The sequence below is a fragment of the Phyllopteryx taeniolatus genome, chromosome 13 (assembly GCF_024500385.1).
Source record: "Phyllopteryx taeniolatus isolate TA_2022b chromosome 13, UOR_Ptae_1.2, whole genome shotgun sequence".
NCBI lineage: Eukaryota > Metazoa > Chordata > Actinopteri > Syngnathiformes > Syngnathidae > Phyllopteryx > Phyllopteryx taeniolatus.
The window spans coordinates 15,740,844-15,768,702 of NC_084514.1; the positions used below are offsets into that span (position 1 = coordinate 15,740,844).

At 41.6% G+C, this 27,859-nt stretch overlaps 1 protein-coding gene across 3 annotated transcripts; it reads left to right on the forward strand.

Moving 5' to 3' along the window:
• Window positions 1-1,957: 1,957 nt before the first annotated feature.
• Window positions 1,958-26,181, forward strand: LOC133487910 (coiled-coil domain-containing protein 9B). 3 transcript variants are annotated; one of them, XM_061795163.1, is made up of 13 exons: window positions 1,980-2,209; window positions 8,470-8,577; window positions 8,743-8,847; window positions 8,935-9,099; window positions 9,909-10,067; window positions 15,529-15,695; window positions 17,156-17,205; window positions 17,294-17,344; window positions 18,379-18,475; window positions 19,738-19,771; window positions 19,855-20,416; window positions 21,298-21,380; window positions 21,740-26,181. In XM_061795163.1, exons 1-13 carry the CDS (start codon window positions 2,198-2,200, stop codon window positions 21,764-21,766), a joined length of 1,620 nt encoding a protein of 539 aa, XP_061651147.1. In that variant the 5' UTR covers window positions 1,980-2,197; the 3' UTR covers window positions 21,767-26,181. The 3 variants fall into 3 exon arrangements, with proteins under 3 accessions (XP_061651148.1, XP_061651145.1, XP_061651147.1); XM_061795161.1 differs by having other exon boundaries at window positions 1,979-2,209; window positions 21,298-26,181; XM_061795164.1 differs by lacking the exon at window positions 9,909-10,067 and having other exon boundaries at window positions 1,958-2,209; window positions 21,298-26,181.
• Window positions 26,182-27,859: the final 1,678 nt, after the last annotated feature.

Consider the following 27,859-nt stretch of genomic DNA (forward strand, 5'->3'; position numbering starts at 1 on the left):
GTTTTGATTAGATGAGTTTGGTGTAGAAGAGTTGAGAGCATTGACCTCAACCTCATCAAATCTTTGGGGTGAACTTCTACCGAGATTCTGAGTTTGACCCTCTCCACCACCAGTGACCTTAATACGATAAAACCACATCACTGTATAATTGCGAGAGGTGTAACGCTATGCTAAATCACAGTTCAGGATATACTGTACCTACCGTAGGTTGTAAGGTAATGGTGAAGTTCACATTGGATACAGTAAGGGAGCAAAGTGCAAAACACTGGATTTTCTTTGTAAGCAGGAACAGATTCAATGACATTTACAATGAAACATAAACAGCTTAAAGTGCAACATCAATCATTGGTCTTCTTTTTATTTTAGGAAATGAAGAATGCAGACAGTAATGGAACATAAACAGTTAGACAATTGTGAATTATTAAATCAAAGTATATAAATATAAACGCACGAATGTTCAAATTTGTCATTGCCTTGGCTCCATCTGAAAAGCCCGGGAGAAGTTTTAAATGCCGCTGGAAGTTGCATTCGTACCATGTTTCTACTGCACTGATATTTACATTCGTGTGATTCCATTTCAAATTAGGTAACAAGTCCGACCTGCCAAAAGCACGTCGCTAGCCACAATGTCTGCAAGCCAGAGGCTGAGATGCACTGTCACGGATTAGGTGTGTGGCTTTATGGCAAAGCAGTTAAACTCATATGTTCTGTGTGGGAACACTAATAATCGCCCTATCATATTACACAATAGCCATTTTTTTTGATGATTATATTTTTTTTTATGACAGATAACTAGTTTTGAAGTCAAGTAAAAACTGTAGCAAGTTATTGCAGGCACATACAATTTGTGGCGGGCCTTGAGTTTATACTTGTGTTCTAGATGAATGGACATAAATCAGAAGCTGCTGTTGTTGCAAAGGGGAAAACAATTCCATATCGCTCTACATTTTCATTGCCTGCAGGTGTTACAGCAATGGGTCCTACTACAGTTGTCCATAAATTATAATGAAGTTTGTCATTTTGTTGTCTACGGGGGTCACCTTCTTTATTTTCACCTTCGAGATCTTTATCGTTAGTCTTTCTGGATGTACAAGATCAGTAGAATTGTTTTCCTCTTAAACTTATTTTAATCCTTAAAGTAAGTCAAATGATAACTGCTCTAAGTGACATTTTTGTACATGGATTTTGTCCATTGACAGGATTATTCCATGAAGTGTGTATGCCATGGGGGCTCTGGTATGCTATTATGTCGTTTAAATTGGTGACTTGCAAAGTTCTGTTTGTTTCCATAATGCTATGGAATTTGCTGAGTTGGATTGCTGTTGCTGTCAGCCGGTGGCATCTGTCTGGCCGTTTCTGGCTCATCCTCATCACCTCCTTGCTTGGGAATTTAAGTAATGACACTGAGCTGTTCTGTAAATTGTGGTATCCAGGTAAGATGCATTTTCAGGTTGTAGACATAGCGTAACTGCACACTGTAGTGGTAGAAATGGGCCTCGTAATAATAACTAACTCACAATTGTGCCGGATAATCACTGATCCAAATGAAAGCGAGTTATCAAGGTTTAATATAGTTGGGGAGGGATGACTCAAGCCGGACGCCTAAGTGTGTCACCGGGACACGTTTTAGCCATGCCCAAAAAAAATCAGGAATGTTGAAAAACGGTTTAACGCTACATCTCCAAAATTCAGTCCTGCATAGTTCTCAGTCTTCTCATGTTTTCAGCAATAGTCTTCAAACGTGTATTACGTATTTAGAACCAAATTGCTGAATTCACTTTACAGGGTCTTTAGCGATAGAATTGAATGTATACAGAGTACAGACAACTGATATTTTATTATATTGTACTTAACTGTGATTTTTTTTTTTTTAACCCTGTGAAGAAAAAGTGTGTGTATTCAGCACTGAATAGAAAATACAGTAAGTGAAGAGGGGAAAGAACAAGTGATTTAAAGAGGCTGAGAGCATATGTGACGGAGGGTGGGAGGGTTGGAGAAACGGAAGGGGGGAGAGGGAGGACAAGCGGGTGGGTGCTGTGAAATCTGTTAACAGGGGAGCTCTGTGTGTTTGCTGGCTGCCTTGGCTGTTTGCCCAACTTGGCTCATTGTGATCAAGGCATGATCGTGGACTCCAGGCAGCCCTCGCCGCCGCCTCGGCTGCCTCGCGTCTGGACGCAGCCTCGCTATCAGCGCTGACATGGAAAGACCTGTGAGTGCCTTATCTCTCTTCTTCTGCCTCTGCCTGGTGTTGGCTTTTGCTCTGTCGCAGATTCAGCAGAGGCTGCATGCAAGCGTTTCACTCGTGTGTGACTCTCTCCCCTCATGGAGCTCCCGTAGGTGACAGGACCGCTGGGTATGGAGGACGCCGTGGCAGCTTTCTCTCGCCAGATTAAACCATGTCCCTCGGCCAGCCTGTCCGTGCACGGGCACCGTCCACCAGTGCCCCCACAATGGGGGTTACACATTTACGTCACTCTTGTAAAGACGTAGCCAGAAAACCAGAAAGGCAGTGTCCCCACAGAGACGAGCAGCTGAGTGTGTGGCTGCTTGCAGCCACAGCCGCTTGACATCAGAATCAGAATCATCTTTATTTGCCAAGTATGTCCAAAAAAACACACACGGAATTTGTCTCCGGTAGTTGGAGCCGCTCTTGTACGACAACAGACAGTCAATTGACAGAGAACACTTTTGAGACATAAAGACATTGAGAAAAACAGTCACTGAGCAATAAAGGGTTGCTAATGTCTGGTAATGCCTTTACAATTTTTAAAATGTATTTATTTATTATTGTTATTTTTTTGACAATTGTACAAAAAGATGCAGAGTCCTCTAGCACTTAGAGCAGTTTGAATGACTAGCAATATAGCAATAGTCCAGTGCAATGACCATTGTGCAAAGGGCGCAGAGACTTCAAGGAGTGTATGCAGTTTAAAGTGACTATTAGCACGATAATCTGGGACAATGTTGATTGTGCAAATGTTGCAGATACTCCTCAGTCAGTGTGCAAGTGGGGCAGATGCTACTCTGGCATGAGTGGCCAGTATTGGTCAACAACAGATATGCAAATAGTGCAGCGTGGCGAGACTACTACGGTGAGTGCACGAGTAATGTATAATTGGGCCGACAGAAATGTAACACCTCAAGACAAAAAAATTGGCAGCATGTTGCAATGGAATTGTAGGTTAGGTGTTTAAGAAGTTGATCGTAAGAGGGAAGAATCTGTTGGAATGTCTGCTAGTTCTAGTTTGCATTGATCGGTAGCGCCTACCTGAGGGAAGGAGATGGAAGAGCTGGTGACCGGGATGTGGAGGGTCCGAGAGGATTTTACACATTCTTGTCTTAGTTCTGGCAGCGTGCAAGTCCTCAAGGGTGGGTAGGGGGTACCGAAAATCTTTTCAGCAGTTTTGATTGTCCGTTGCAGTCGGAGTTTGTCCTTTTTTGTAGCAGCACCAAACCAGACTGTGATGGAAGAACACAGGACTGATTCAATGACCGCTGTGTAGAAGTGCCTCAGCAGCTCCCGTGGCAGGCCGTGCTTCCTCAGATGCCGCAGGAAGTACATCCTCTGCTGGGCCTTTTTGAGGACGGAGTTGATGTTGATCGCCCACTTCAGGTCCTGAGAGACTGTAATTCCCAGGAACTTGAAGGTCTTGACGGTTGACACAGGGCAGCTGGACAGCATGAGGGGCAACTGTGGCGAAGGATGCCTCCTGAAGTCCAAGATCATCTCTACAGTCTTGAGCGTGTTCAGCTCCAGGTTGTGTCGGCCGCACCACAGCTCCAGCTGCTCCGCTTCCTGTCGATATGCAGACTCGTCACCGTCTTTGATGAGGCCGATGACAGTGGTGTCATCTGCAAACTTCAGGAGTTGGAGGTGCGTTGCGGTGAAGTCGTTCGTGTAGAGAGAGAAGAGCAGCGGAGAGAGGACACAACCAGTGCTGATGCTGCGTGCGGATGAGGTGGTCTCCCCCAGCCTCACCTGCTGTGTCCCTGCCCATCTGAAAGCTGTAAAGCTCAGCTTGGGGCGATCGTCGCTTATAATTGGTCAGCGATTGGAATGCATGCCAGACTGATTTAGAGTCATTAGCGCGAAAGTGTTTTTCCAACTTTACTGCATAGTTTCTCTTTGCAATGTTAATTTCTTTAGTCAGCTGGTTTCTAGCTCGATTATACAGGGCGTTGTCCACGCTCTGATATGCGCCTTCCTTAGCTTGGCGAAGTTGCTTAAGTTTGGCAGTGAACTACTGCTTGTTGTTATTGAATGTGCGAAGTGACTTGGTACACACACATCTTCACAGAAACTAATGTAGGATGTGACAGTGTCCGTATATTCATCCAGGCTGCCAGCTGAATTTTCAAAGACACTCCAGTCTGTGCAGTCTAAACAGCTTTGAAGTTCTATCTTTGCTTCATTGGTCCACTTTTTCACTCAGCACATTGACTTTGCTGAGATTCAGAGTCAGTTGTATGTCTCTCCCTTGCGACTATTCTTGGTGGTATGTCCTCATGAGCTGTTGTGTTTTGATTCCCTGACAACTCAAAGCTGTGATGTGAAACCCCTCTCCAGTCTGCTGCCTCTAAAAGTGAGTCCCAACTTTTCTAATGCTCACAGTATCTTTGTAGCTTTGAACCAGGTTTATAGGACTTATAAAATAGATTTTGGTCCCTTAAAGTGGGAAAACAGGCAGAATCTTTGCAATTTGATGTTGTGTGCATTTGGGTATAATATTACACAGAAGCAACTACCTCACTGCTGTCATCACCATCCCACCACTGAAGTACTACCTTACAATTTGATCATGTTTTTACAACCTCTGTCAAGATGTTCTAAACTGACCTGACCTAACTGAGCTTTTCAATGAATAAGGCATTTTTCACAGCTTCAATTACAACATTTCTATTCAATGGTGTCGTATTATGTAGCTGTAATAAGTAGAGTAGCATTTCTTTCGTGAAATGGAAAACTCTTGTTTTGGCTAACTGGGTTCAGTTGCTTTGAGCTAATCTGTCGTCCATTTCTTCATTTTGGCTGTGTGCATAGTTTGACCTGGTGCTGTACCTTCGAAGGCCATTTCCAACTCTCTATGCTGTGGAGAAGGGGTTCTTTATATGCTCTATTACAAGTAGCAACTTTGACCTCAGATATCTTGTCATATCAGAACTGTGTCCATGTTAGGTGTTATTTAGGGGGTACAGTGGGCCATAAGAAGTAACAACCACATACAAGAGATTCTTTGTTCTATGATAATTCGTTTCTTAAATTCATCCTGGAAAGACCTGATAAAGACTGTTTGGAAAAGGGCAGGACTGTCAAAGAAACTTACGAGGTGGTTGGAAGAATGTTCTCTCACCTCTATTATGAACCAAGCAGATGAATAAGAGATAATGTGCTCCCGCCAAAAAAGTAACTATATAGGAATAGCTTGACAGGCTGCCATTTTTTTCCATGAAGAAACAGCTTCAGAATCAGACTCATCTTTATTTGCCAAGTATGTCAAAAACACACAAGGAATTTGCCTACGGTAGTTGGAGCCGCTCTAGTATGACAACAGACAGTCCATTGACAGAGAATACTTTTGAGGCATAAAGACATTGGAATAAAATAAAATAAAATACAATCACTGAGCAATAAAATTTTGCTAGTAGTAACCTGGTAATGCCGGTACAATTATTATTATTTTTGACAATTGTGCAAAAAGATGCAGAGTCCTCTAGCAATTAGAGCAGTTTGAAATGACCAATAGAACAATAGTCCGGTGCAATGACCATTGTGCAAAGCCTCAGCCTCCCAGCAAGGGGGCTCCCATGAGGAGACACTGGATTTAAACTTCCTCGATGATGTGCACTCCAAGGAACTTGGTGCTGCGCACTCTCTCCACCGCAGCACAGTTGATGTTCAGGGCAGCATGCTGGGAGTGCACTCTCCTGAAGTCCACAATAATCTCCTTGTGTTTTTCCACATTTAGGAAGAGATTGTTGTCCGTGCACCACCCGAACAGACAGCTCACCTCACTCCTGTAGTCTGTCTCGTCCCCGTTGCTGATGAGACCTACCACAGTTGTGTGTGCAGTCATAGGTCAGCAGGGTGGAGGGGAGGGGACTCAACACACAACTTCGAGGTGCCCCCGTGTTCAGAGTGATGGTGCTGGATGTGTTGCTGCCGACCCGTACTGCCTGCATTCTCGACATCAGGTTTTCGTCAGCACACGAACAGCTGAATTCTGCAGTAGTTGTAGATTAGAGATTTATTGATCTATTTTGGAAGACCAGAGAGCAGGGCATTGCATTGCATTAGTGTAAACGACAGGAGATAAAAGCATGCCTCAGCACCTCTGTGTTAGCCTGAGAGAGAAATGGGCGGACTCTGGCTATATTTTTAGATGGTAAAGACCTATCTTGGTTACATTCTTGATGTGTAAAATAAAATTAAGTTCAGAGTCAAAAATAATGCCCAGGTTCTTTACAGTTTGTGATGGTTTAAAATCTTGTAGTTTTGGGAAACGTTTTTCTCTCTTGCCTTCAGGACTGATACCTAAAACCTTTGTGTTGTCCTGGTTGAGCTGTAGGAAATTCACTGCCACCATCCATGACTTAATATCTAAAATACAGTTAAGAAGGATATCAGTTGACCCTGTGTCATTAGAAGACACTGCGATGTACAGCTGCGTGTCATCTGCGTAACTGTGGAAACTGATGCCGTAACGCCTGATGACATCCCCAAGGGGAAGCATATACAGATTAAAAAGAATTGGACCTAAAATTGACCCTTGAGGCACCCCAGACTTAATCTGATGTGTTCTGGAGAAATGTGTAGCCATACCAATAAAGAAACGATCTGTGAGTCAGGAGCTGAACCAATTAAAAACAGTACCAGAGAGGCTGACCAGGTTTCGGAGTCTTTTTAATAAAATGTCATGATCTACTGTATTGAAGGCGGCTCTGAGATTCAGCACAACCAGAACTGTGAGTTTTTGTGAGTCAGCAATATACCTGATATCATTAAATTTTTCTAAAAGGGCTGTCTCGGTACTGTGGTTCATTCTAAATCCAGATTGAAATGTTTCTAAAATATCGTTTCCATTTAAGAAACAATTGGTAAAAAAACATTTTTTCAGTAATTATTGAAAAATGTTGGGGTCTAAATTACTCTTCTTTAAAAGAGGCTTCGCCATTGCCGTTTTGTAGGCAGTGGGGAAAACGCTTGTCTGAAAAGAGTAATTCACATTTAAAATCTGTTCCTCAAAGAAGGCATAAAATGTTTTTACGAGTGATCTGGGAATTGTATATGAATGGCAGGTTATTGGGTTTACTTGGCAACGGACTCGACCAAGTGTCCTTGCATCAACGAGGTCAAAACTCTCCAGTGTATCCTCAGATAAAAGCCATGGTACGGTTGAGTTAAAAATCACGTTCTGAGATAAAATCTGATCTGATCTGATACCATTGATCTTGCTTCTGAAGTGGCATGCAAATTCCTCGCAAATGTCCCTAGATGGTTTTATGGGATCTTTTATGGAAGTGGTATTAGTTAAAAGGTTGATGGTGGAGAAAAGGAACTTAGGGTTGTTTTTGTGGTCACTGATGAGTTTTGAAAATTGGGAAGTACTTGCCTGTTTGACTGCATTATTGTAAGTTTTGAGTTGTTTTTGGAATATTTCATGGTAAAGTGTCAAATTATTATTTTTTCCAAATTCTTTCTGGTCTCCTGCAATTACATTTTAATGTTTTGTTTTTGTTATTTCTCCACGGTGGTGTACGTTTAATTTTTACTGTATTAGTTAAAAGTGGAGCCACTGAGTCCAAAGTTGACTTCAGTTTTGTGTTAAAAATTATCAACAGTAAAATTGCAGGGAGCAGGATGAATGTCAGCAGGGTTGTTCTGTAAAATCTCAAACATTTTTAAGCCACTTCAGAAGGCAGGTATTATTTCATCACCGTCAAGGTGAAGGCAGCAATACAGTCACACAAGCAGCAAGTGAAAGCAGCTTCAGTCAAGGCCTGGCAAAGTACCTCCAGGAAGGAAATTCAGAATTTAGAACGTCCATGAGCTCTAGACTTCAAGCATTCAAGACTGCAACTTTTTCAAATCTAAATATTCATATTTTATATTTACAATTACATCAATTTGTCCAAATTATATAAAGTCTGTCATTGTCCAAATATTTCTGGGCGTCTAACTCTACATCAGCTGTAATCGCTGTTCTGTAGTTGCTCATGGAATCTCTGGCTACGGGCCCTCTTAATTGTGCAAAGAGGCATGCCCTGCTGGCATGAGATGTTTGGGATATCCTGCATATGCATTCTCCGCATGTAACTGAGCTCCATAATGAACGCTCCATCTGTCGCTTTATAGGCACGTGACTGTGTGCAATCGAAGCATATACTATTTGTATACAGTGTGTGTGTGTGTGTGTGTGTGTGTGCGTGTATTTAAGTATTTTTGCAGCTGAAAAATCTGTGTCTTTCCAGGCACCTTGCGACCCGTTGCCCAGAAGGGATCACGAGAAGGACTTGGAGCTGGACAAGAAGATCGAGGCTCTCCGCAGGAAGAATGAGGCGCTCATGAAGAGATACAAGGTGAGGGCAAGTGCCTGCAGGCCATGACGGCTGTGTGGCTTTCACAGTTCAGTATTTCACTGGTCGTAATGAGGTGTTCAACTGCAAGGCTTTGAATTATATTGAAAGTGTTTGTTCTCTTCTATGGTTCCTGATTAGTGTTCTATTTGGTCGCTTTGCCTTTAGGAGGTGGAAGAGGACAAGAAAAGAGCAGAGGAAGAAGGAATGGCGCTGCATAGCCGTAAGGGCAAAGCTGATGATCTTACGATCACAGTGAACAAGTCCACCTGTGTGAGTGTTGACATTATTTAAAGCAATGCTGTAACAAAGCTTTAGAAATACAGTATTTCACCTCTTGTTGTTCATGGTGTGGAGCAGGACAGTCGCGTGGTGGTGACCAAGTCCTTTAACAGTGGCTCACCTTCTGGGAAAGGACTAGAGGAAGTAGGAGCAGGCCGAGGGGAGGAAGTTACTATGCAGGCTGCTGGCAGTGTAGGCAGATGGCACAAGAAGCAGCTAATTGTCACCATGGCTGGTAAAAAGGTGAGTTATGCATTATTCTACAGTGAGTCTAGAATTAGTCTAGAAGTCGTATAAATATAGAAATATATTTATATGACTTATATATATTTAAAATATAGTATATATATATATTTTCATGCGTCATCATTGTTTTTGACCAACCACTGTATATCTTTTTTTCTGATCATACAAATCTTCTATCTATTGCATTATTTGGACTTACAGTATTATGCACTGTAATTCCAGGCACTTCATCAGGTACAAATGCAGAATCTAATGAGAGTCTGTACAAGAGCCGATTAAAAATTCCGTCTTTCCAAACAACAGTTAAGATTCCTACTTTCTTGTGGTATCAAATTGCATTGCATCATACTGAGAAGTGTTTCTAATATTAATTTAGTTACATGTGACACAGCTTGACACAGCTCTCAGTAAATTGCATAGCAGTTCCACATGACCCGAAAGTACAACAAAGTGTCGTTCTTTTCTTTTGTTGTACTTTGTAGTACTGTAGAACTGCAATGCATCATACTGAGAGCGCTGCCAAATATTTTGACTCTTATTTTGCTGAATGAATATTTAAAACACCTCTCAGTATGATGCGGCGTATGGATGAACACCTCTTGTGTTTCACTGTCTTTGTTGTTCAATTCTCATGTTTGTGATTTACATTACTTCAACATATTTAATATTATAACAATGTCAATCAAACATGACGAGGATTCTTATTCGTATTCATAAAGGTACAAATGGCTTTAGCTACCTAATAGAGTTGTAACCGTACACCTTGCCACAGTTATGACAGCATATCATTACCAAAACCTTTCTAGGGTAAGAGAGTGGTGTGTGAGAGGCCTGAGAAGAGGCAAGACCCCAAATGTCTGTCAGATGTGAAGAGCCCAACTGATGAGGCGCAAACTGGTATTCTGGAGGCGGCGGGGATAGGGAAACAACCACGTTTCAAGACCAAGTTGGACATTACAGCACAGGTTTGTAGCAGACTTGAACTCTTCACTGATGGGGCATTTAAATCCCACTCTCATGGCCCCCCTCATGCGTCACAGAGCTGTTTTACATAGATGCCAGACTAGCCACGCCCCTCCAGCAATGGTACACAAAGGCTGGCAGACAGGCGGTTTATCATGACTGTTACTGGCATGGGATTGGGATAGTGAGGCTATTACTGTAATACAGCTGCTGTCGTCTGGATGTTGATCTGTAAAGTCAAAATTAATTGCAAATGCAAAAAATACTGAACAAATATGAATGCCTGACTCCAGAATGGAAATAGCCAAGTCCCGGCTGTCTGTTCCTAACATCCTACATCATTCTTCATAAACCAGATAGCAAATGAGCAGACAAACAAATTTAATGGAACCTCTGAGGTCAAGCAACACCTGATCAGGGATGCTGACTGACCTCAATGTGGGGGGAAAAAAATTCCCTCATGAAGCTTTCTAAACTCTACAGGTTGTGTTTTAAGAAGACATCATTACATAATATTAGGATGTAAAAAAAAAAAAAAGGTTTGAATACAAAATGTCAAAGTGAGTCATATCACAGACGTGCCTATCACATCTCAGTTTTGTTAACATTTTTATTTGTCATAAAAGTGTAAAAGAAGTAAACCACAGTAAAAAAAACCACATTTTTCTCATGTTCTTCCCAATCAATTGGTACTCCCGTGTCATCTTACATCATCCTCCACAAAGTAGGAAGTTCGGCCTGCTAGCATACAGTCGTAAAAATGAACATGTATCTTGAGCGAGTTTGTACTTTTATGTTTTTCACTCAACACGAAGCTTTAGTGTCACTCAATGTGAAACAGACTGTGATATCCATCCAAGCCCTCAACTCCCATCTCATGCAAGTTCTTGCTTTTGATGTTGACGTTAGATGTCACGTCAGATACCTTTTCTTTTTTTTACTGTAGAGCACGTGTTTAACACTAACGGTCTGAGAAACACGTACTCGAAGTACACCCCGGGCTGGAGTGTGAAATGCCACACTGTCACTGATCTTAGCCCCCCACGCTGTGTATGAAAAAACCTTGAGACAGCTGCTCCATCTCACGTGCACACACGGACACGCTCAGACCCCGGCCGATCAACAAGCTAACGCACAGGTAGCTGATCTTCGTCGCCGTATGCATAAACAGTGCTGTCTCAGGAAGCGGCACTAAAATAGGGAAGAGCAAGTTGAAGTCGTGCACTAAATCAGTATCCTGAACATGCTGTTCTCTTTTCTGTCGCTTTATTTATCTCTTGCACTGAATCTGCACTTGAATAATAGCCTGCGCTCCAGTGCACCAGTTATCTGTGACTCCTAGTGATCTGTCTTGCTGTTGACATAACCAGTGCTATACAATGTAACGTACTTTATGAACAAAAGAAAATGCTGCAGGTATACAGGCGGAGGAATGTCACTCATCTTTCTTGAGTGACTAGACGGCGTGAAGAGCAATGGCAGTGTTCACACTGAAATAAACAGCGACTGACAAAGGGGTGTGGTTATCTGGAAGATTGTAATGTCGGATGTGAATCAGACTGCTGTCTGTGCACACACTGAGCGTGACAATACAGTAGAGCGGAGTGAGAGAAAAAAGTGTCTGCTTTCACCCTCTTATTTCTCCTTCCTTAAGTGGTCTGCTCTCCTCTGGCACGATTGTGTTGCATTTTCCATCACCCTGAAAAGGCCGATTTAATCTAATTAACATGCGACTGCCTTCTCGCCTTGAAAAGACTCATTATGCAACCAAAAAGAGAGGCCTGGAGAGGTGCCAGGAAAGGGTCAGTGAGGAAGGAGTATGAGACTGAGGGCAGATGACAAAGAAGAAAGGAAAGGTAGAAGAGGCTTTTTGTGTTCCTGTCAAAGTGGATTTTTGATGAGGGTAGTCGAGTGAGAAATATGTGTGGACACATCAGACACGGCGTTTATTATGGCATACAGTATGTAATATTTGCACAAGAGCAGCGTGCTTTAAGAAACACTAACCCAATTATACTCCTGACATTTCTTGACTTGGCCACCCTGCAAAGTGCTCCGATGACATCATTGCAGTGGAAATTTGGAGTCAGGTCTCGCTTAAGTCCTGCTATGGCGCTATTAATCCACTTGAGTGCAGTGTTGGCCCTTGAATCTTCTCTTTCTTGATTTGATTGCTGTCCATGGCAGTAGTGATGAGACCCTTTTGTTCAATGGGCAATCAAGAAGTTGCTTGATGGACGGATGGACGGACGGACGGACGGACGGATGGATGGATGGATGGATAAGATAGATAGATAGATAGATAGATAGATTCTGTCCCACATCATCAAACAGAGAGTAATTTTAGAACTAAACTTGTTTTCTACATTTGTATGACATTGAGAAATGTTATTTCAAACATTTGCTATAGCGTTAATACCATTTTATAATAGTTGTTATTTCGGATGCCATTGTTTGTTCTGACAGTGATTGTGTTCAAACATGGCAGTTCCACTGTATTGTTTTCAAAGAGAAACAACTGACAAACAATCAAGTTTTGTACAACTTAGAAACAAAAATATGAGAGCAAGTGAAGATGCATTTTACCTTCCTACCAATTAGTCGCATGAGGACAGGCACGACACATTACTGTGCGCAGCCTTTTTCTGGTGTGCATCTGTGTCTTGCATGGCTAGCATGTCAAATATCGCTGGAGTAACTCAGAGCTGTCTCGCCGATTAGCAAAAAACAGTCTGAGAGGGCAGGAAGGGGAGGCAGGGCTTCAAAAGCCCGCTGTGCAAAAGTGATGCTGGTTGTGCCGCGCTGCCTCGCTGCACCTTGCCTCCTTTGCATTGTGTTTGACAATTATTAACAACACTTCTGGTTGATTGTCAAACAAACTTTAAATAGTGTGTAGTTTCATGAAAGCAGTCCATTGACAAGTAATATTTAGCAGCGCCGCTTGGCTAGCAACAGGCCTGTTCGAACATGCAAGAAGCAACTTATCTTCTGGTGCCCAGTGTCCTTAGGGGTCCAGAAGAGGAGAGGAGATGGAAAAACAGAGGGATGAGCACATGCCGTGTTGCTGTTCCAGGAAGGCAACATGTTTACTTGGCTGTGATTGGTACACGCATAAGTGGGAAAACATCACCCTCGGTCATCTGTTTTCTCCCTCTCCTATTGTTTTTATTGTTGCTTTAAGAATTAATCTGCTGAGATGCACATTGATTTTCCCTTTTTCCCAGAATCATGTTGTTTTAGAATTTCTCTAAGTGCCAGCAATAGTCTCTTCTGCCTACTTTATATAAATAAAAACAAGCTCTTTCTCTCAGAGATAGCGTTTACATGATTTCCTTCAGTAGTCCTGGTTCACTCCAGGGCTTTTGTAACAAGAGTGCACAGTCCTCTTTGATGTGTTAAAAAGCGTCCATCACATCTCCCGTTTGCATCACACACAATTTGTTCTTGCTTCCATCACAGTAATCAATAAAGAGGTTAAGAGCAGAATGTAGGGACGGGACATAATTGTGTTTAATGTACACTGTGCTTTTACAGGTTTATTCCCTCACTGTATTCCATTGTGTGAATTCAAAATAATCATGGTGAACACAAAAATGTTTTTGTCATTTGTGCAACCCAGAAGGGAATAAACAATGCATTGAGCCAGCACTAATGTTAACAGTTAATAATAATAATAAAATCTCATCGTTACTTCTTTTTGAACACCGCCTTACGATGCTGTTGCTGTCGTGTTGCCGATTAATGACGAGATGATGCTCTTTTTGGTTATGACGGCCCATGTTTCATGAAATTGTTTTCTTCAGCTTCACTGCACTGCTTAGTGGGTATTAGCGTGAAGAATGCTTCAAATGCATTTGAATAAAAACTAAGTGGTATGGGTGTTTGAGCTGCTGATGTGCCATTACTAATGAGTCAGCACCAGTATGATTTGAATCTACACTAAAGTACAATGGAACCTTTTGGGTCGAACACAATATAGTACATTTTATGGGTGACCTCCAATTTGTTCAAATTTAGAATCTATTTTGCCATAGGAAATAATAGAAAGTCAATCTTTAATCCAGGATCCAAGTGTCGCCATCATAAATGTTTTATTAACTGGTCAGGAATTTTTTTTTCCCACCTTAACTTTCATGGCAAGTGACAAGCGGTGACAAATCTGCAAAGGGAAACGTGTACTCGGGGTCGTTAGAGTGAGTTGCTTCATATAAAGATTCAAAGCAGCTCTATCTCTGGTGCCCTTTCCATTCTACTCAATCTACTTTTGGCATCACTGGTGCTGCAGAATTACAGAATGTATAAAAGAAAATGCACAACACACTTGTGCTCCTTTACATGCTCACTGAGCTGAAGTCTCATGAGATATACCAAAGTATGGAACGCTGTTTGAGAATTTATTCGATATCCTACTTGTGTGCTCTATGTCCTCACTAGTAAGCCAATCGAACGACTACGGGGCACTTGTAGAATAACTACGCACATGTAGAATGACTTGAGCTAGCGAAATTTTTCCACTACTGCATGACGTTTTTGCGCACTAGTACTAGTGAAGCACTAAATGTTAACTAGCAAACTATTGTAATTGTCACTAGTAGTACGAGTAGCATGCAGTTGTCAACTAGTGCACAGTTTTGCCTCATTAGTCGTTCTACAAGTGCATCCTACTCGTTCTAATCGTGGTTGGAATTGTCTTACCAGTGAAAACAAACAACATTTCAGACAACAGAGATGAACAAAGCAACTTTTCTCATCATTAGCTATATAGTTTTTATCCCGCTCATCTAAAATGAGTCATACATATGTTTCAAAATATTTTGACTTCCATCCATCCAACGTTTATCCAACGAGGGTCGCGGGCGTGCTGCAGCCTATCCCACCTATCTTCGGACGAGAGGCGGGGTACATCCTGAACTGGTCGCCAGCCAATCACAGGGCACATATAAACAAACAACCATTCGCACGCACATTCACACCTAGGGGCAATTTAGCGTTTTCAGTTAACCTCCTATGCATGTTTTTGGGATGTGGGAGGAAACCGGAGTACCCGGAGAAAACCCAGGCAGGCACGGGGAGAACATGTAAACTCCACACAGGCGGGGCCGGGATTTGAACCCCGGTCCTCAGAACTGTGAGGCAGATGTGCTAACTAGTCATCCATCGTGCCGCCATAGTTTTACTTTATCATTAATATTTGTATTTAATTTTCTGTCTTCAAGAAAAGTAAAAGTGACCAGTGGTAGTGCTGCGCCCAATTGCCCTCTGTTTACAAGCCGCTACCGAACAGCGGGCTATACCAAAATCTAGTGAGATATGCTAAGGTTTTGCATGATGTCATGCATGACGACAGATCAAACAGTGGGCGTGACTTTAGAGGCAAATGTTTGTACAATATTTCAGTCAAATCCACCGGGGACTTTTTTCTTATACTCTCAAATGCATTGAGCTGTTTTTGTCTGTGTCAAGGAGTTGGAAATCACAGACCTTAACATCCCCACATCAAAGGAGGAGCAGGAGGACTACTTGCAGTGGAAAAAGGAGCGCGAGAAAATTGACAAGGAGAGAGTGGCGCGTCACAAGAATGCCAAGGGACAGTGGAGGCGGGCGTGGGACATAAACAAAACAGAGAACATGTAAGACTTCTTACCTGTGCTGGAAACGTCCTCACGTTTGTCATTGTGGTACACTGCAGTGGTTTGGTTTCACAAATAATCCAGGTAAGGCCTCAGAGACACATATTTCAACCTGGCATGTTTCTTCTTTATTCACAGTAAAACAGTGTTATTGTGTATCCCCCTCAGAAAATACAGATGTAATGTACTTTTAGCAGTACAAGGGCTGGTACCTGTTATGAATCAAGCTGTGACCATTTCCAAATGATGAGTCTTGCTACACTGAAATTACATTTTTCCATCCATCCATTTTCTGAGCCGCTTCTCCTCACTCGGGTCGCGGGCGTGTTGGAGCCTATCCCAGCTATCATTGGGCAGGAGGCGGGGTACACCCTGATCTGGTTGCCAGCCAATCGCAGGGCACATAGAAACAAACAACCATTCGCACTCACAGTCACACCTACGGGCAATTTAGAGTCTCCAATTCATGCATGCTTTTGGGATGTGGGAGGAAAACCCACGCAGGCACGGGGAGAACATGCAAACTCCACACAGGCGGGGCCGGGGATTGAAACCCGGTCCTCAGAACTGTCGTTCACCGTGCCGCGAAATTACATTTTTAACATGAAAATATAATCACAATTATGATCTATTGATATTCAAATTTACTGTTTTAAAAAAAACTAAAAAAACAGAAACAATATTTTGAAAAATAGTGAAAATACTTTTAGTGATTCAATGTTATGCGTGAATAATTTGACTTCTGACGTATGAAAAGGTGAATTCAGTTTCCAATTCATTATTCCTGTTCAAAATGGTAAAACATCAAAAGCTCCCTGAATTGAAAAGAGTCCTAAGCGCTTTGTGATGCTGACGATCTGACAGGTGGGCTGATGAATTTGTGGAGCACTGCATTTTCTACAGTCATGTGTTTTCACTGATGATTTTTGTGATTTTAAAATGCGCAGCAAGTGCAACACCTGTTTTTAAACTCCAGTAATCATGCTGTATATCATGCATTTAATAGTTTGGAAGACAACAATTGATTTCAAACAAGACACATGGTACTCGTAGCAGGGTAAATTAATGTGCTGTTTAGGGAAGCATCAAAATGTAAAAAGACGAAGGGAGGAGCGGCTATTTTAAGCCGGGGATGAGAGAAGGAATCCTTGCCTTATTTGGTGAGTCTTAAACAAGGACCACCAGGAAGAACAGAACATTTATTTCTGATTCACCAATTGTTGAGATGGTATTAGTAAACTGTGAGCTGACAAAGCATAACTTCCTCGTACTGTACTTTCTTTCTTAAATTCTCGTTACATAACAAATACACAACAATTATCTTCTGAATTGAATGGCTTGAATGCCCAATGAGTTAAGTATGATGACTCGCTTAAAAAGAAAGAGAGAATATTTATTCACTTCAAAACATAATCTGACACTTGGAGCTTGAAAAGACTAAACTGAACTTTTGCTTGTAGGTTTTTAGACAAATCCCAACCAGACAGAGCCTGGGTGCCTCCAAGTAGAGGTGAGATTCTCCCAACCTGATTATGTTCTGAGTATTGTGACTATTGTTTTACTCGTTTTATTTTCCCCCTTGTTTTTCATTTTACCAGGAGGACGAAGCGCCAGAAAAGGACAGCATAGGTCTGGTGCTGACACACGAGGTAACTCAAAAGTGTATCTCTTTTGCCTTTATTTAACTATTTATTGTTAATAAATATGAGCATACTTGTTGAAAAGCAAAGGAAATTTTTTGGGGGATTAAACCGCTTATGAGCTCAAACTAATGTGAATATCTCTCTGATGTACCGTAGTAATAATATTATACATTTGGCGTTAATTAAACTGGATAAACTGTAGGGATATCCACTTGAAATAAGAACGGCACACGAAGGGGAAATTATGGCACCATTTGAGCGCCATAAAATATTTAATATATTAAGTTATTGAATAGTGATGCTCAGGAGGTTGTAGAGTTTTAATAAATGTTGTACACGGCAGGAGGTGGCGCAGTTATAAACAAGTACTCAATTTAGTCTAAGCGAGAAGGAATATTGATTTATGCAATACAACTTGTTCTTGAACAACTGTTAAAAGCTGCTTACGGGTTGTTAAAGAGGGAGCAGCCATTTAGCAATGATGTCTAAGTAAGAATTTAACACTTAAAACTATTGTGTGGAGTGTAAAGTCTGAGGCTCCCTTTTATTGTTAAATGGCATCTCATTAGCAGCACTGTGACCGCGTAGTAGCTTGAAGACTAGTTAAATTTCTCCATAGGTGTGAAATTGAGTGTGAATAGATATTTGTCTATATATTGTCTAGTGACCAGTCTAGGGTGTAGCCCGCGTCTTTCCCAAAGTCACCTGGGATAGGTCCAGCTCCAGCTCCCCCCCCCCCCCCCCTCGGGAACCTAATGAGGACAAGTAGTAAAATTTGTTTGACTTTGATGAAAGACGTAGCCGCTGTCAGACTCTAAATGAGGTAAAATGGCTGTGAGGAAAAATTAGTTGTCAGTATGTGCCCTGGGATTGACTGGCGACCAGTCCCGGGTGTCGCCCAAAGTCAGCTGGGATTAGCTCCAGCTCACCTGCAACAATAATACTGACAACATGTGTAGAAAATGGATGGCTAGAATGTAATGTTTCGAGAGGGACAGAAATTGACTCATGTTGCCAGTGACTTTCCATTTGTCCACAAGGTCATGAGAAGCGAGGCAAAGACAAGTCAACTAAAAACGTACAAGTAATGAGCAGCAACGCAAAAGGAAAAGATCGCTTGACTGGGAGGGCCAGAAGGTCAGTATAGCAGCTCTGACATGTTGTTTTATAGACCAGCTCGCACGCAAGCAACACCCGGATGAATACGTTAATTCAATCATCGGGATGTGGAATGTCTCGCACCACATGGGAAGACTTGTTTTTCCGCACGTTGCGCTAAAACAGGATGTGGTAATAGTTGAATTGGAAGAAGTGGCAGCTGACTAAGTAACCTAGAAGGCTTCATTTACATGACGTGACATCATTTTTAGAGGTAGCTTTGCTCTGTTGTGAAACATTGTGTTGGTTTGCATGGAGGCTCTGAGGTCATGTTGCATTATCAATTTTCATTATCACAAAAGTGACTATGCACCCCTCAGATAAGAAAAATAGTTTGTTATCTTTTCATTGGACAACATTTTATAAATGACACTGCTGCAATGTCAAGTGCAGTAGTTAGCATACAGCTTGTATAAGGGTAACTTTACTGTCCCCTCAAAATAACTCATCACTCAGTCATTATCTAATCAGCTGGCAACAAAAGTGAGTGCACCCCTAAGTGAAACATTCCAAACTGTGCCCAAAGCAGCAATGTTGGCAGCACTCACTCTTATATTTTCCAATGACAAGAAGTCCAGCACTCAATTTCTTTGATTGACCTGTCCCGTTAAACCGCTTTATGGTCTTGTCCACCGTGCTCCAGCTCAGTTTCAGTCCTGGAAATCGTCTTATAGCCTAGGCCATCTGTATGTGGGGCAACATTTTTTTCATATCCTCAGAGTTCTTTGCCATGAGGTGTCATATTGAACTTTCAGTGACCAGTATGAGAAAGTGTGAGAGCAATAACACAAAATGTAATACACTAACGCTCTCCATCCAAACCTGAGACCTTTTAATAAGTAAATGAGTAACATTTACACCTTTTTGGCTGTGTGTTGAGTTCAGGGGACAGTTAATTTACACTGTTATACAAGCTGTACAATGACTACATGGTAACAAATTGTCATTTCTTTAGTTTTGTCCAATGAAAGGGTATAATAAAATATTTACAAATATGCGAGAGGTCTACTCACTTTTGTGAGCTACTCTATAACTTTGCAATATCGCTACATCTCAGTCGTGGCTGTAGGGAGCCAATTAGAAACCGGTGAAAGCCCAATCCATCACGCAGGTGAGTCCTAAGGCTTCAAAGGTATGGTTAGACTGTTGTCAGCTGCCAATGAAACTACAAAGTACATATCTCAATAAAAACATGAATGCTTCTCATTAATACTCAGAACTAAACGGTGGCTCATTTTCAGATGGGAACCTCAAGAAGAAGAAGATAACCCACAGGTTAGGTCAACCATTTTGTTTATTTGAACTCACGGGAATGTCACTAAAGGGGCTAATACATCTGACTTTATCTCATCTTGTAGACTTCAGATACACCATTGGAGGAATTGCTGGAGGAACTTGATGCACTTACAGATGCTGAGGCAGAAGAGCAGAGAGATCAGGACTCAAAAACAAAGCTGTTGCTCAGTCCAGATGTTTCAATTACTTGTGAGGAATTGCGGGGATCCGAAGGTTCTTTGGCTACCTTGAGAGCAGACATTTCAGTGCAGGAGAAAGCAGACAGCTCATCCCTTAGGGCTTCAGAGAAGAAAGTGCGATTCTCAGAGGAACTCGTCCTGCGGGCTCACACAAAACAAATCACCGGCTCTCAGGATTCCGCCAAGTCTGAATCAAGTCCAATATTCTTCTTAAAAGCTTCCTTGCAGAAAAAAAGCCAGCATGAAGTGCTCCGGCAGCATCTGGAAAGTGCCAAGGAGGATGAAGAGAGTCATTGCCAGCAGCAGGCTTCTGAAAGTAAATGTACTAAAAAAGACATCAGTGTCCCCGCAGCGCCTTGTTGCCCCCCTGCTGATAAGGCCTGCGCTTCTCTACTGGAAAGCTCTGTCCACCCTGTGGAGCTTGCCACATGTAACACAAACCCAGGTAGGCTACTCTGCACTCGCTGGACACAACATTAGGTACATCTGCACCATCTACTGACATCCAACAATGATCAGCAGTATCTGATAACTCATTCTATCACAATTCGTTGGAAGGATATAATAGAGATATAATAAGAAACAGTTGTTTTCCTTTGTTTTTGGTGTTTCTGGTTCCACAAATAGGGATCGAGTTTGACCGGACACTTCAATAGGTACACGTTCACAAATGAATAATAGCAAAGCTGTGTCACCATTTAGGCCTTGGGAAAGATAAGATCACTCAGTTTTGATTTACACAGACAGAGAGGTGTTCATTTATTTTCACATATTTTTTTAAATTATTGTTGTGCATGTTATTACAAGGTGTGTTCAATATTGATCTTATATGTACTTATGAGGGGTAAAACGTAACAAACACTTACAGCTCAGTATGATTAAACTAAATAAAAACTGAACATTAATAGTTTTTCAAATAAATATTAGTTCATTCAGCTCTATTCCGGTCCTATTCAATAGTGCAGGCATACCTAATGAAGGGTCCAGCCAAACCTTATGAAACCAAAGGGAAGGAAGGACCACGTTCTTGTCATATTTAATGAAAAAAGGAAGCCTTTAAAAACATCATTAAAATCATGCTATATTATATTCTTAATAAATAAAGTACACATTAATTCACGGTATACTACTATTACATTCATTTAATAATGACAGGAGGAGCAGTGTTGTGCAAGTGTGTGTGTGTGTGGGGGGGGGGGGGGGGGCATCAATGACCCTCCACCCCCGTTGACTATTGGTTTTAGGGGTGAAAACACAGAGGCAACTAATAAAGTGACTGCCGAGTTATCTGACAGTGCAACAATTATCCCCATTTTTATTTCACAGCGGAACCTGTTGACTTGCGTGTATGTGTCTTGAGCCTGGAATCAGGGGAGTCACACCCGGAACACTTTAGCTGCAGCGACAAGGTCAGTGTGAGAAGCAAGAGGGCCGGGGGGAAATGACTAGGTGTGTAAATCGACTGATTGAAAGTGCAAATGGATGATGATGTTAAAAAGGTGACGAGAGAGAGAGAGAGAGAGAGAGAGAGAGAGAGAGAGAGACGGCCAGCATGTGTGAATGGCAGCTGTGATTTCCAATCTCAGTTCAAGTATATTCACCACCCGCGGTGCCCGTTGGAGTGCAGCAGCAGTAGTCTCATGAGAAAAGCCCTTCATCTCATCCACTACTAGAATAGACCTCCTTCTTAAAATGTGCACAGTGAGATGTATAGATTACCAGTTTGAGGAATGGGAAGGTAATTACAGTTTCTGCTCTTTTTTTGCAGGCAAGAGAGCATGGGAAGATTGTTTAACATGCAAATACTAAAAAAACTCGAATATAGACTCTCAATGGGCTGATGTGGCTCCAAGCATTGCAGTGTGTAACATCTGTTTGATCCAACGTTATGGTGTTTCAGAGTACTGCTGCAGCCGAACACTTTATGCGTACAAAAGCATGCGTGGTGACACATCATTTCGCGTGTGTTAGTGTGCATCTTGAGTGCAATCTCACGGGATGTTTACATGTGTTGTTCTGTGCAGGCTGTAAGGTACATTAGTGTAATATACTGGAGGTTGGCCTTGAAAAGAAACGTCTGACAAGGACTATTTGTTTAGCGCTTGAGTCTGCCCTTTGGCTAATCTCAACAAGAAGGGGAAAAAAAATGTATTGTTGAAAATAGAAGTTAGAATCGTTAGAATCCACAGTTTTCCACCCAAACGGCGTAAGGAGCTATTAGCAGCTGCCTCCAGCATTTGTCGATGGCCTTATATACAAGTAACTCATCTGTTCATAGACATTCATTGTTAAGTGCAGATTTTATTTTTTTTAAACAATAGAGTAGATTTATTAACTAAACTATGTGTATGCTTTTGCTATGGACAATACAAACAGGGGGCATTTTGTACTGCTTGGATGCACATCGTAAAAATGATTTTCTCATATACATTTGATATAGATTTCCACATGCTAAAGGGCATACTCGTGCCATTATGTGTCTTTACCCGACTTCAACATGTAAGGCTCAGCTCGACACAATGAAATGAAATGAATGAAAGTTTCAAATGCAAAATTTACATGTTGATGCAGTCAAGAACATAACTGGTTTAAAATCAACGGTCACTTTCTGGCCGCATGTAATATTTTATTGCACTTGATAAGAAATTGAACTTTGCACATTTGTAGGTTTGACAGGAGGGATATGAACTCTCTCGGTCATGCCTTCAAAACTAAGATTTTTGCACTTACTGTATGGTTTGTTTCTATTCCATTTAAAAAGAGAGTGTGTGGATAAGGCAATGGTCCAACTGTTGATTTGTCCACTGAGGCCTTGAGGCACAGCTGGGAGGGAATCACTTGAGATATTGAAAATAAATCAAGCATGGGGTTTGTCAGTAGTTAAAACACAGAGATTGAACTGCAGCTGCCCTTTCATGCTGTTTTCTTAGCCCATTGCAGGGGGGGAAAAAAAACAAGTCATATTTGACAAGCATCCTGAGAATTGTTGTGCCTTGTATTTCAGAGTTGTCAAATATAATTGACACAGTGTATTCATCAACCCAGACTTGCGCTTGTATTTCCCGTTTCTTCATGGATATGTGTTTTTTAAATTCAACTGTGAGTCAAAATATGATACACACATATGATTTTCTTGTGTCCAGATTTTGGCAGAATGCTGTAGTGTAGTAAAAAGCTTATGTAACCACAAGTACAGTTGTTGACTGACATGCTGCAGATTTCTTACAGCTTCAACTGTGGTTACATAAAAAAAGGGGAAAATAATAATAACAGGTTATAGAAACGTACTGGGGAAGAACACGTTTAAGGCCTGTGCAGCCATAAAGAAAAAATTCTTTATGTCTTGTTCTAATTTGATAGACGAGAGTTGACCATGTTGACCTTATTTTTGATTCCCTTTTAGAGGTTAGAAGTTAAGAATATTTATTTTTAGCTGTTTTCTTACAATTTTGTATGTAGATGTTATCATAACGCCTCAAACGACACATTAAAAAGATGGCTGTGGCTCTCCAGCTGGGTCCTTCATGTTTGCTCATGTTATTCGAAAGCGTATGTGACATAAACAAATGTTTGCTTGCAGACATGAAAGAACAATATAGTGTTTTAGTACTGTAGGTTCTAATTATGACCAATTGTGTAAGTGCAATACCACAATGAATCTCTGCTGAGCAGTCATTACTTCAGAAAAATAGAACAAAACAAGAATCAAAGTAGGCGTCACGGTTGACGACTGGTTAGCACATCTGCCTCTCAGTTCTGAGGACCCGGGTTCGAATCTAGCTTCGCCTGTGTGGAGTTTGCATGTTCTTCCCGTGCCTGCGTGGGTTTTCTCCGGGTACTCCGGCTTCCTCCCACATCCCAAAAACATGCATGGTTGGTTAATTGAAGACTCTAAACTCCCATATGTATGAATGTGAGTGTGAATGATTGTTTGTCTATATGTGCCCAATTGGCGGGCGACCAGTTCAGGGTGTACCCCGCCTCTCGCCCAAAGTTAGCTGAGATAGGCGCCAGCACGCCCGCGACCCTAGTGACAATAAGCGGTACGGAAAATGTGATGGATATATAATCAAAGTCATGATGTTCAAGATCATACTGTTCTACTGTAGCTCCATTAGGTTGGTCACTGACCCCGCTAGTAACGGCAAAAAAGTCTAACTAAATTATTGTACAGTTGAAGCCAGACATTTACATACGCTATATGAAAAGACACACTTTTTTCCCTCACTGTCTGTCATGAAATCAGACTAATCTTTTCCTGTGCTACGTCAATTAGGATTATCAAAATTCTTTGTATTTGCTAAATACCAGAATAATAAGAGAAGGATTTTTTTTTAGACCATTTTTCATTACCTTCTTCAAAGTAAGAAGTTTACATACATTTCATTAGTATTTGGAACCCTTGGCTTTAAACTATATGACTTGGGTCAAACGTGTGGGATATCCTTCCACAAGCTTCTCACAACAGTGGGCAGGAATTTTGGCACATTTCTCCTGACAGAACTGGTGTAACTCAGCCAGGTTTGTAGGCCACCTTGCTCGTACATGTCTTTTCATGTTTCTCCATACATTTTCAATAGGGTTGAGATCAGGGCGATGGCCACTCCAGAACATTGACTTCGTTATCCTTAAGCTACTTTGTAACCAGTTTGGCAGTATCCTTCGAGTCATTGTCCATTTGGAAGACCCATTTAAGCCCAAGCTTTTCCTGGCTCATGTCTTGAGATGTTACTTCAGTTTCCACACTGTTCTTTCTCCATTATGCCATCAATTTTGTGAAGCGCACCACACCCTCCTGCAGTGAAACAACATGATGCTGCCACCCCTGTATTTCAAAGTTGGGATGGTGTTCTCACGCTTGCAAGCTCCCCTCTTTTTTGTCAAAACGTAACGATGCTCATTATGTCCCAAAAGTTCAATCTTATTTTCGTCAGACCACGTCCATCCATCCATTCTCTGAACTGGTTATCCTCACTAGGGTCGCGGGTGCGCTGGTGCCTGTCACAGCTGACTTTGGGCGAGAGGCAGGGTACACCCTGAACTGATCGCCAACAAATCACAGGGCACATACCTAAACAAACAACCATTCATACTCACATTCACACCTACGAACAGTGTAAAGTCATCCATTAACGTACCATGCGTGTTTTTTGAATGTGGCAGGAAACCAGAATACCCGGAGAAAACCCACACAGGCACGGGGAGAACATGAAAACTCCACACAGAAAAGCCAGATTTGAACCCCAGACCTCGGACATGTGAGGTGGATGTGCTAACCAGTTGCCCACTGCTGGACATGTCTCCAAAAATTAAGGTCTTTGCCCCTGTGTGCGTTTGCAAACTGTAATCTGGCTTTTTGATGTTTCTTTTGGAGTGATGGCTTCTTCCTGGCAGAGTGGCCTTTGAGCCCATGTAAGTACTCGTTTCATTGTGGATAATTACACACTTACCAGAATCTTCCCAAGGTCTTTTCTTCTTGGGTCACACATTTTGGACCAAAACACGTTCATCTCTGGGACATAGAACCCGTCTCCTTCCTGAGCGCTTTGATGGCTGGACATTCCCATGGTGTTTATACCTGTGCATAATTGCTTGATAAGATGAACGTAGCACCTTGAGGCATTTGGAAATTGCACCCAAGGATGAACCAGACTTGTGAAAGTCCACAATTCTCTTCCTGATATCTACACAAAGAAGCAGTCAAAGCAGTGTCGAAGCAGTTTCAGGTGTGCGGGATTCAAATACATCCACAGGTGTGTCTCTGACTTAAATGTTGTCATTAAACCTCTCAGAAGCTTCCAAAGTAATGACATCATCATCTGGGTTTACCCAAATGGTTTAAAGGCATAGTAAGCTTATTGTATGTAAACTCCAGAGTTTAAAGAAAATAATAAAAAATTGCCTTAAAAAATCATTTTCTCATTATGCTGGCCTTTAGCAAATACAAATCATTTTGGTAATCCTAAATGACCTAAAACAGGAAAGGTTTAGCGTGATTTCATCTCAGACAGTGAGAAAAAATAAAATTGTATGTCTTTTTTATTGAATGTATGTAAAAATCTGCTTTCAACTATCTGCACCTTTAGTCATATCCTCACCAAAATGTAATGGTTTCTTGCTCGCCAAATGTGTCACCCCTCCGCTGAGTTTCAGTTGTGTAAAGTTTGCATAATCCTGTGACCGAACAAATAAAAACCTCTCACTCTTTCACACCTGGCTCAGGTAATACAAAAAAAAGGCACATGAGTAGCAGAATATGTGAAGCGTGTGCATGGACACTCCATGCCTTTCGACCTTGGCCCACTGAGTCCGCTTTTATCTTGGATTTGATTAATTTCTGAAGAGCTCCCTGCAGAGGTACTGAATTGGAAACTGCTCCCTCCTTGCCTTACAGTTGGGACCTCCCTTATGCTACTATTTTAATTATCTCCTCCTGTGTTGGTCACCATAGCAGCCTTCTGTCTCTGGGGACAACACATGTCGGTCTGATACTTGCTGCAAAACATGCAGACGTTACTTTCTTTCCCCTTTCAACAACAAAACAGATTTGCATGCATACTACACCCCAGGTGCACTTTGTTGCAAAGGTAGCCAATGGTTTCCAGGGTATGATGCAATGCACTGCAGTGGGGGTGTTAATATAATGGAAATAGTCCTGTAGGCTGTTTGAGGACTCAAGTGCCGTGTAGGATTATGTTAGCTGCACTCCACAGCACAGAGAAGCCTGCTTGAGGGAAAAAATGCTCAAGGTCAATGAGAAGTGATCAAGTGAACAGATAACTTATTTATATTGATATGTATCGCATTGAATAACTATATAAATTAAATGTAGTTTGTCATGTCACAAAGCTTTTAAATGACATTCTTTCAAGGGGATGTTACATAGAATTGGGCTGAGAGGTCCTATTTAGAAAAGCTAGTTCGAAAGAAAAGCTTCAGAACACAACGGACACACATCAGTCCGAATTCTCAAGACCATGTCCAGGAGAGACCAAGGCTCCAGAAAGAGCTTCAGGACACAAAGTAGAAAAACATAAGTCCTGAATCTCAAGACAATGTCCAGGACAGAATAAAGCTCCAGAAAGAAGAAGAAAGAACCACAGATGAAGTCTTGAATCTTAGATTAGCTCCGTTGGCAAGTGCTACGAGGTAATGTTCTTTTTGCTGATAAAAATTACTTTACTGATCGTGCAACTAAAATTGTGTTCATTTGTACTTACTTTTCACTGTGTTAGATGACTACACATGGTGTCTTGATGTGTACACAATGTGCAAATAAAGTGGAGCACCCATCTGAAAATGACTCGCCTGTTTGTTGAGTTGAGGGACAGCTACCAACAATGTTAACTCATTTGATTCACTTCCAATGTGACATGCTGCCTCCAATCCCAGAGTCATGCTTTACACATGGTGAGGTAACAGTTGGAGGCTCTTGAGGTGTTTCATTACAGGCGATGGATGTCAGTTGAGAGGATTTGAGTTCTGTGTTGACCCTGTCAGAATTTCAAGGCAGACTGGCGGTCCCCACAGAGTGTTTGCGTCATCTCCCGACCGTGACAGGATGTAACAACAACATCTTGGTGTTTCTCGTGAAACCAGAGCCTCAACAAAACCTCTTGAACATAAGTGGTGCAATAAATGATGTTCTTTTGACATACTACTGAATTGTGTCACGGTCTTGTTGCTTGCACATGTTGGTCTGTTGGTTTCATTCGATACTCCATTAGGAATATACAATACATAATGCTCTTAAAACATGTTTGGAGGGTTGACCTTATGAGCATCATAATGATGAAAGTTTTTTTACTTGGAAATGTGCCACATAGTCATATTTTTTAGACAGCACAGCTTTAAACATAATTACCAGATTATTTCTTCAGCAGCTGAC

What these genes read in the sequence shown, in the direction of transcription:
- LOC133487910 (XM_061795161.1), top strand. An exon ending in GTCTGGTGCTGACACACGAG is followed by an intron (nt 17,345 to 18,378) that starts GTAACTCAAAAG and finishes TTTGTCCACAAG; the next exon opens with GTCATGAGAAGCGAGGCAAA. An exon ending in AAGAAGAAGATAACCCACAG is followed by an intron (nt 19,772 to 19,854) that starts GTTAGGTCAACC and finishes CTCATCTTGTAG; the next exon opens with ACTTCAGATACACCATTGGA.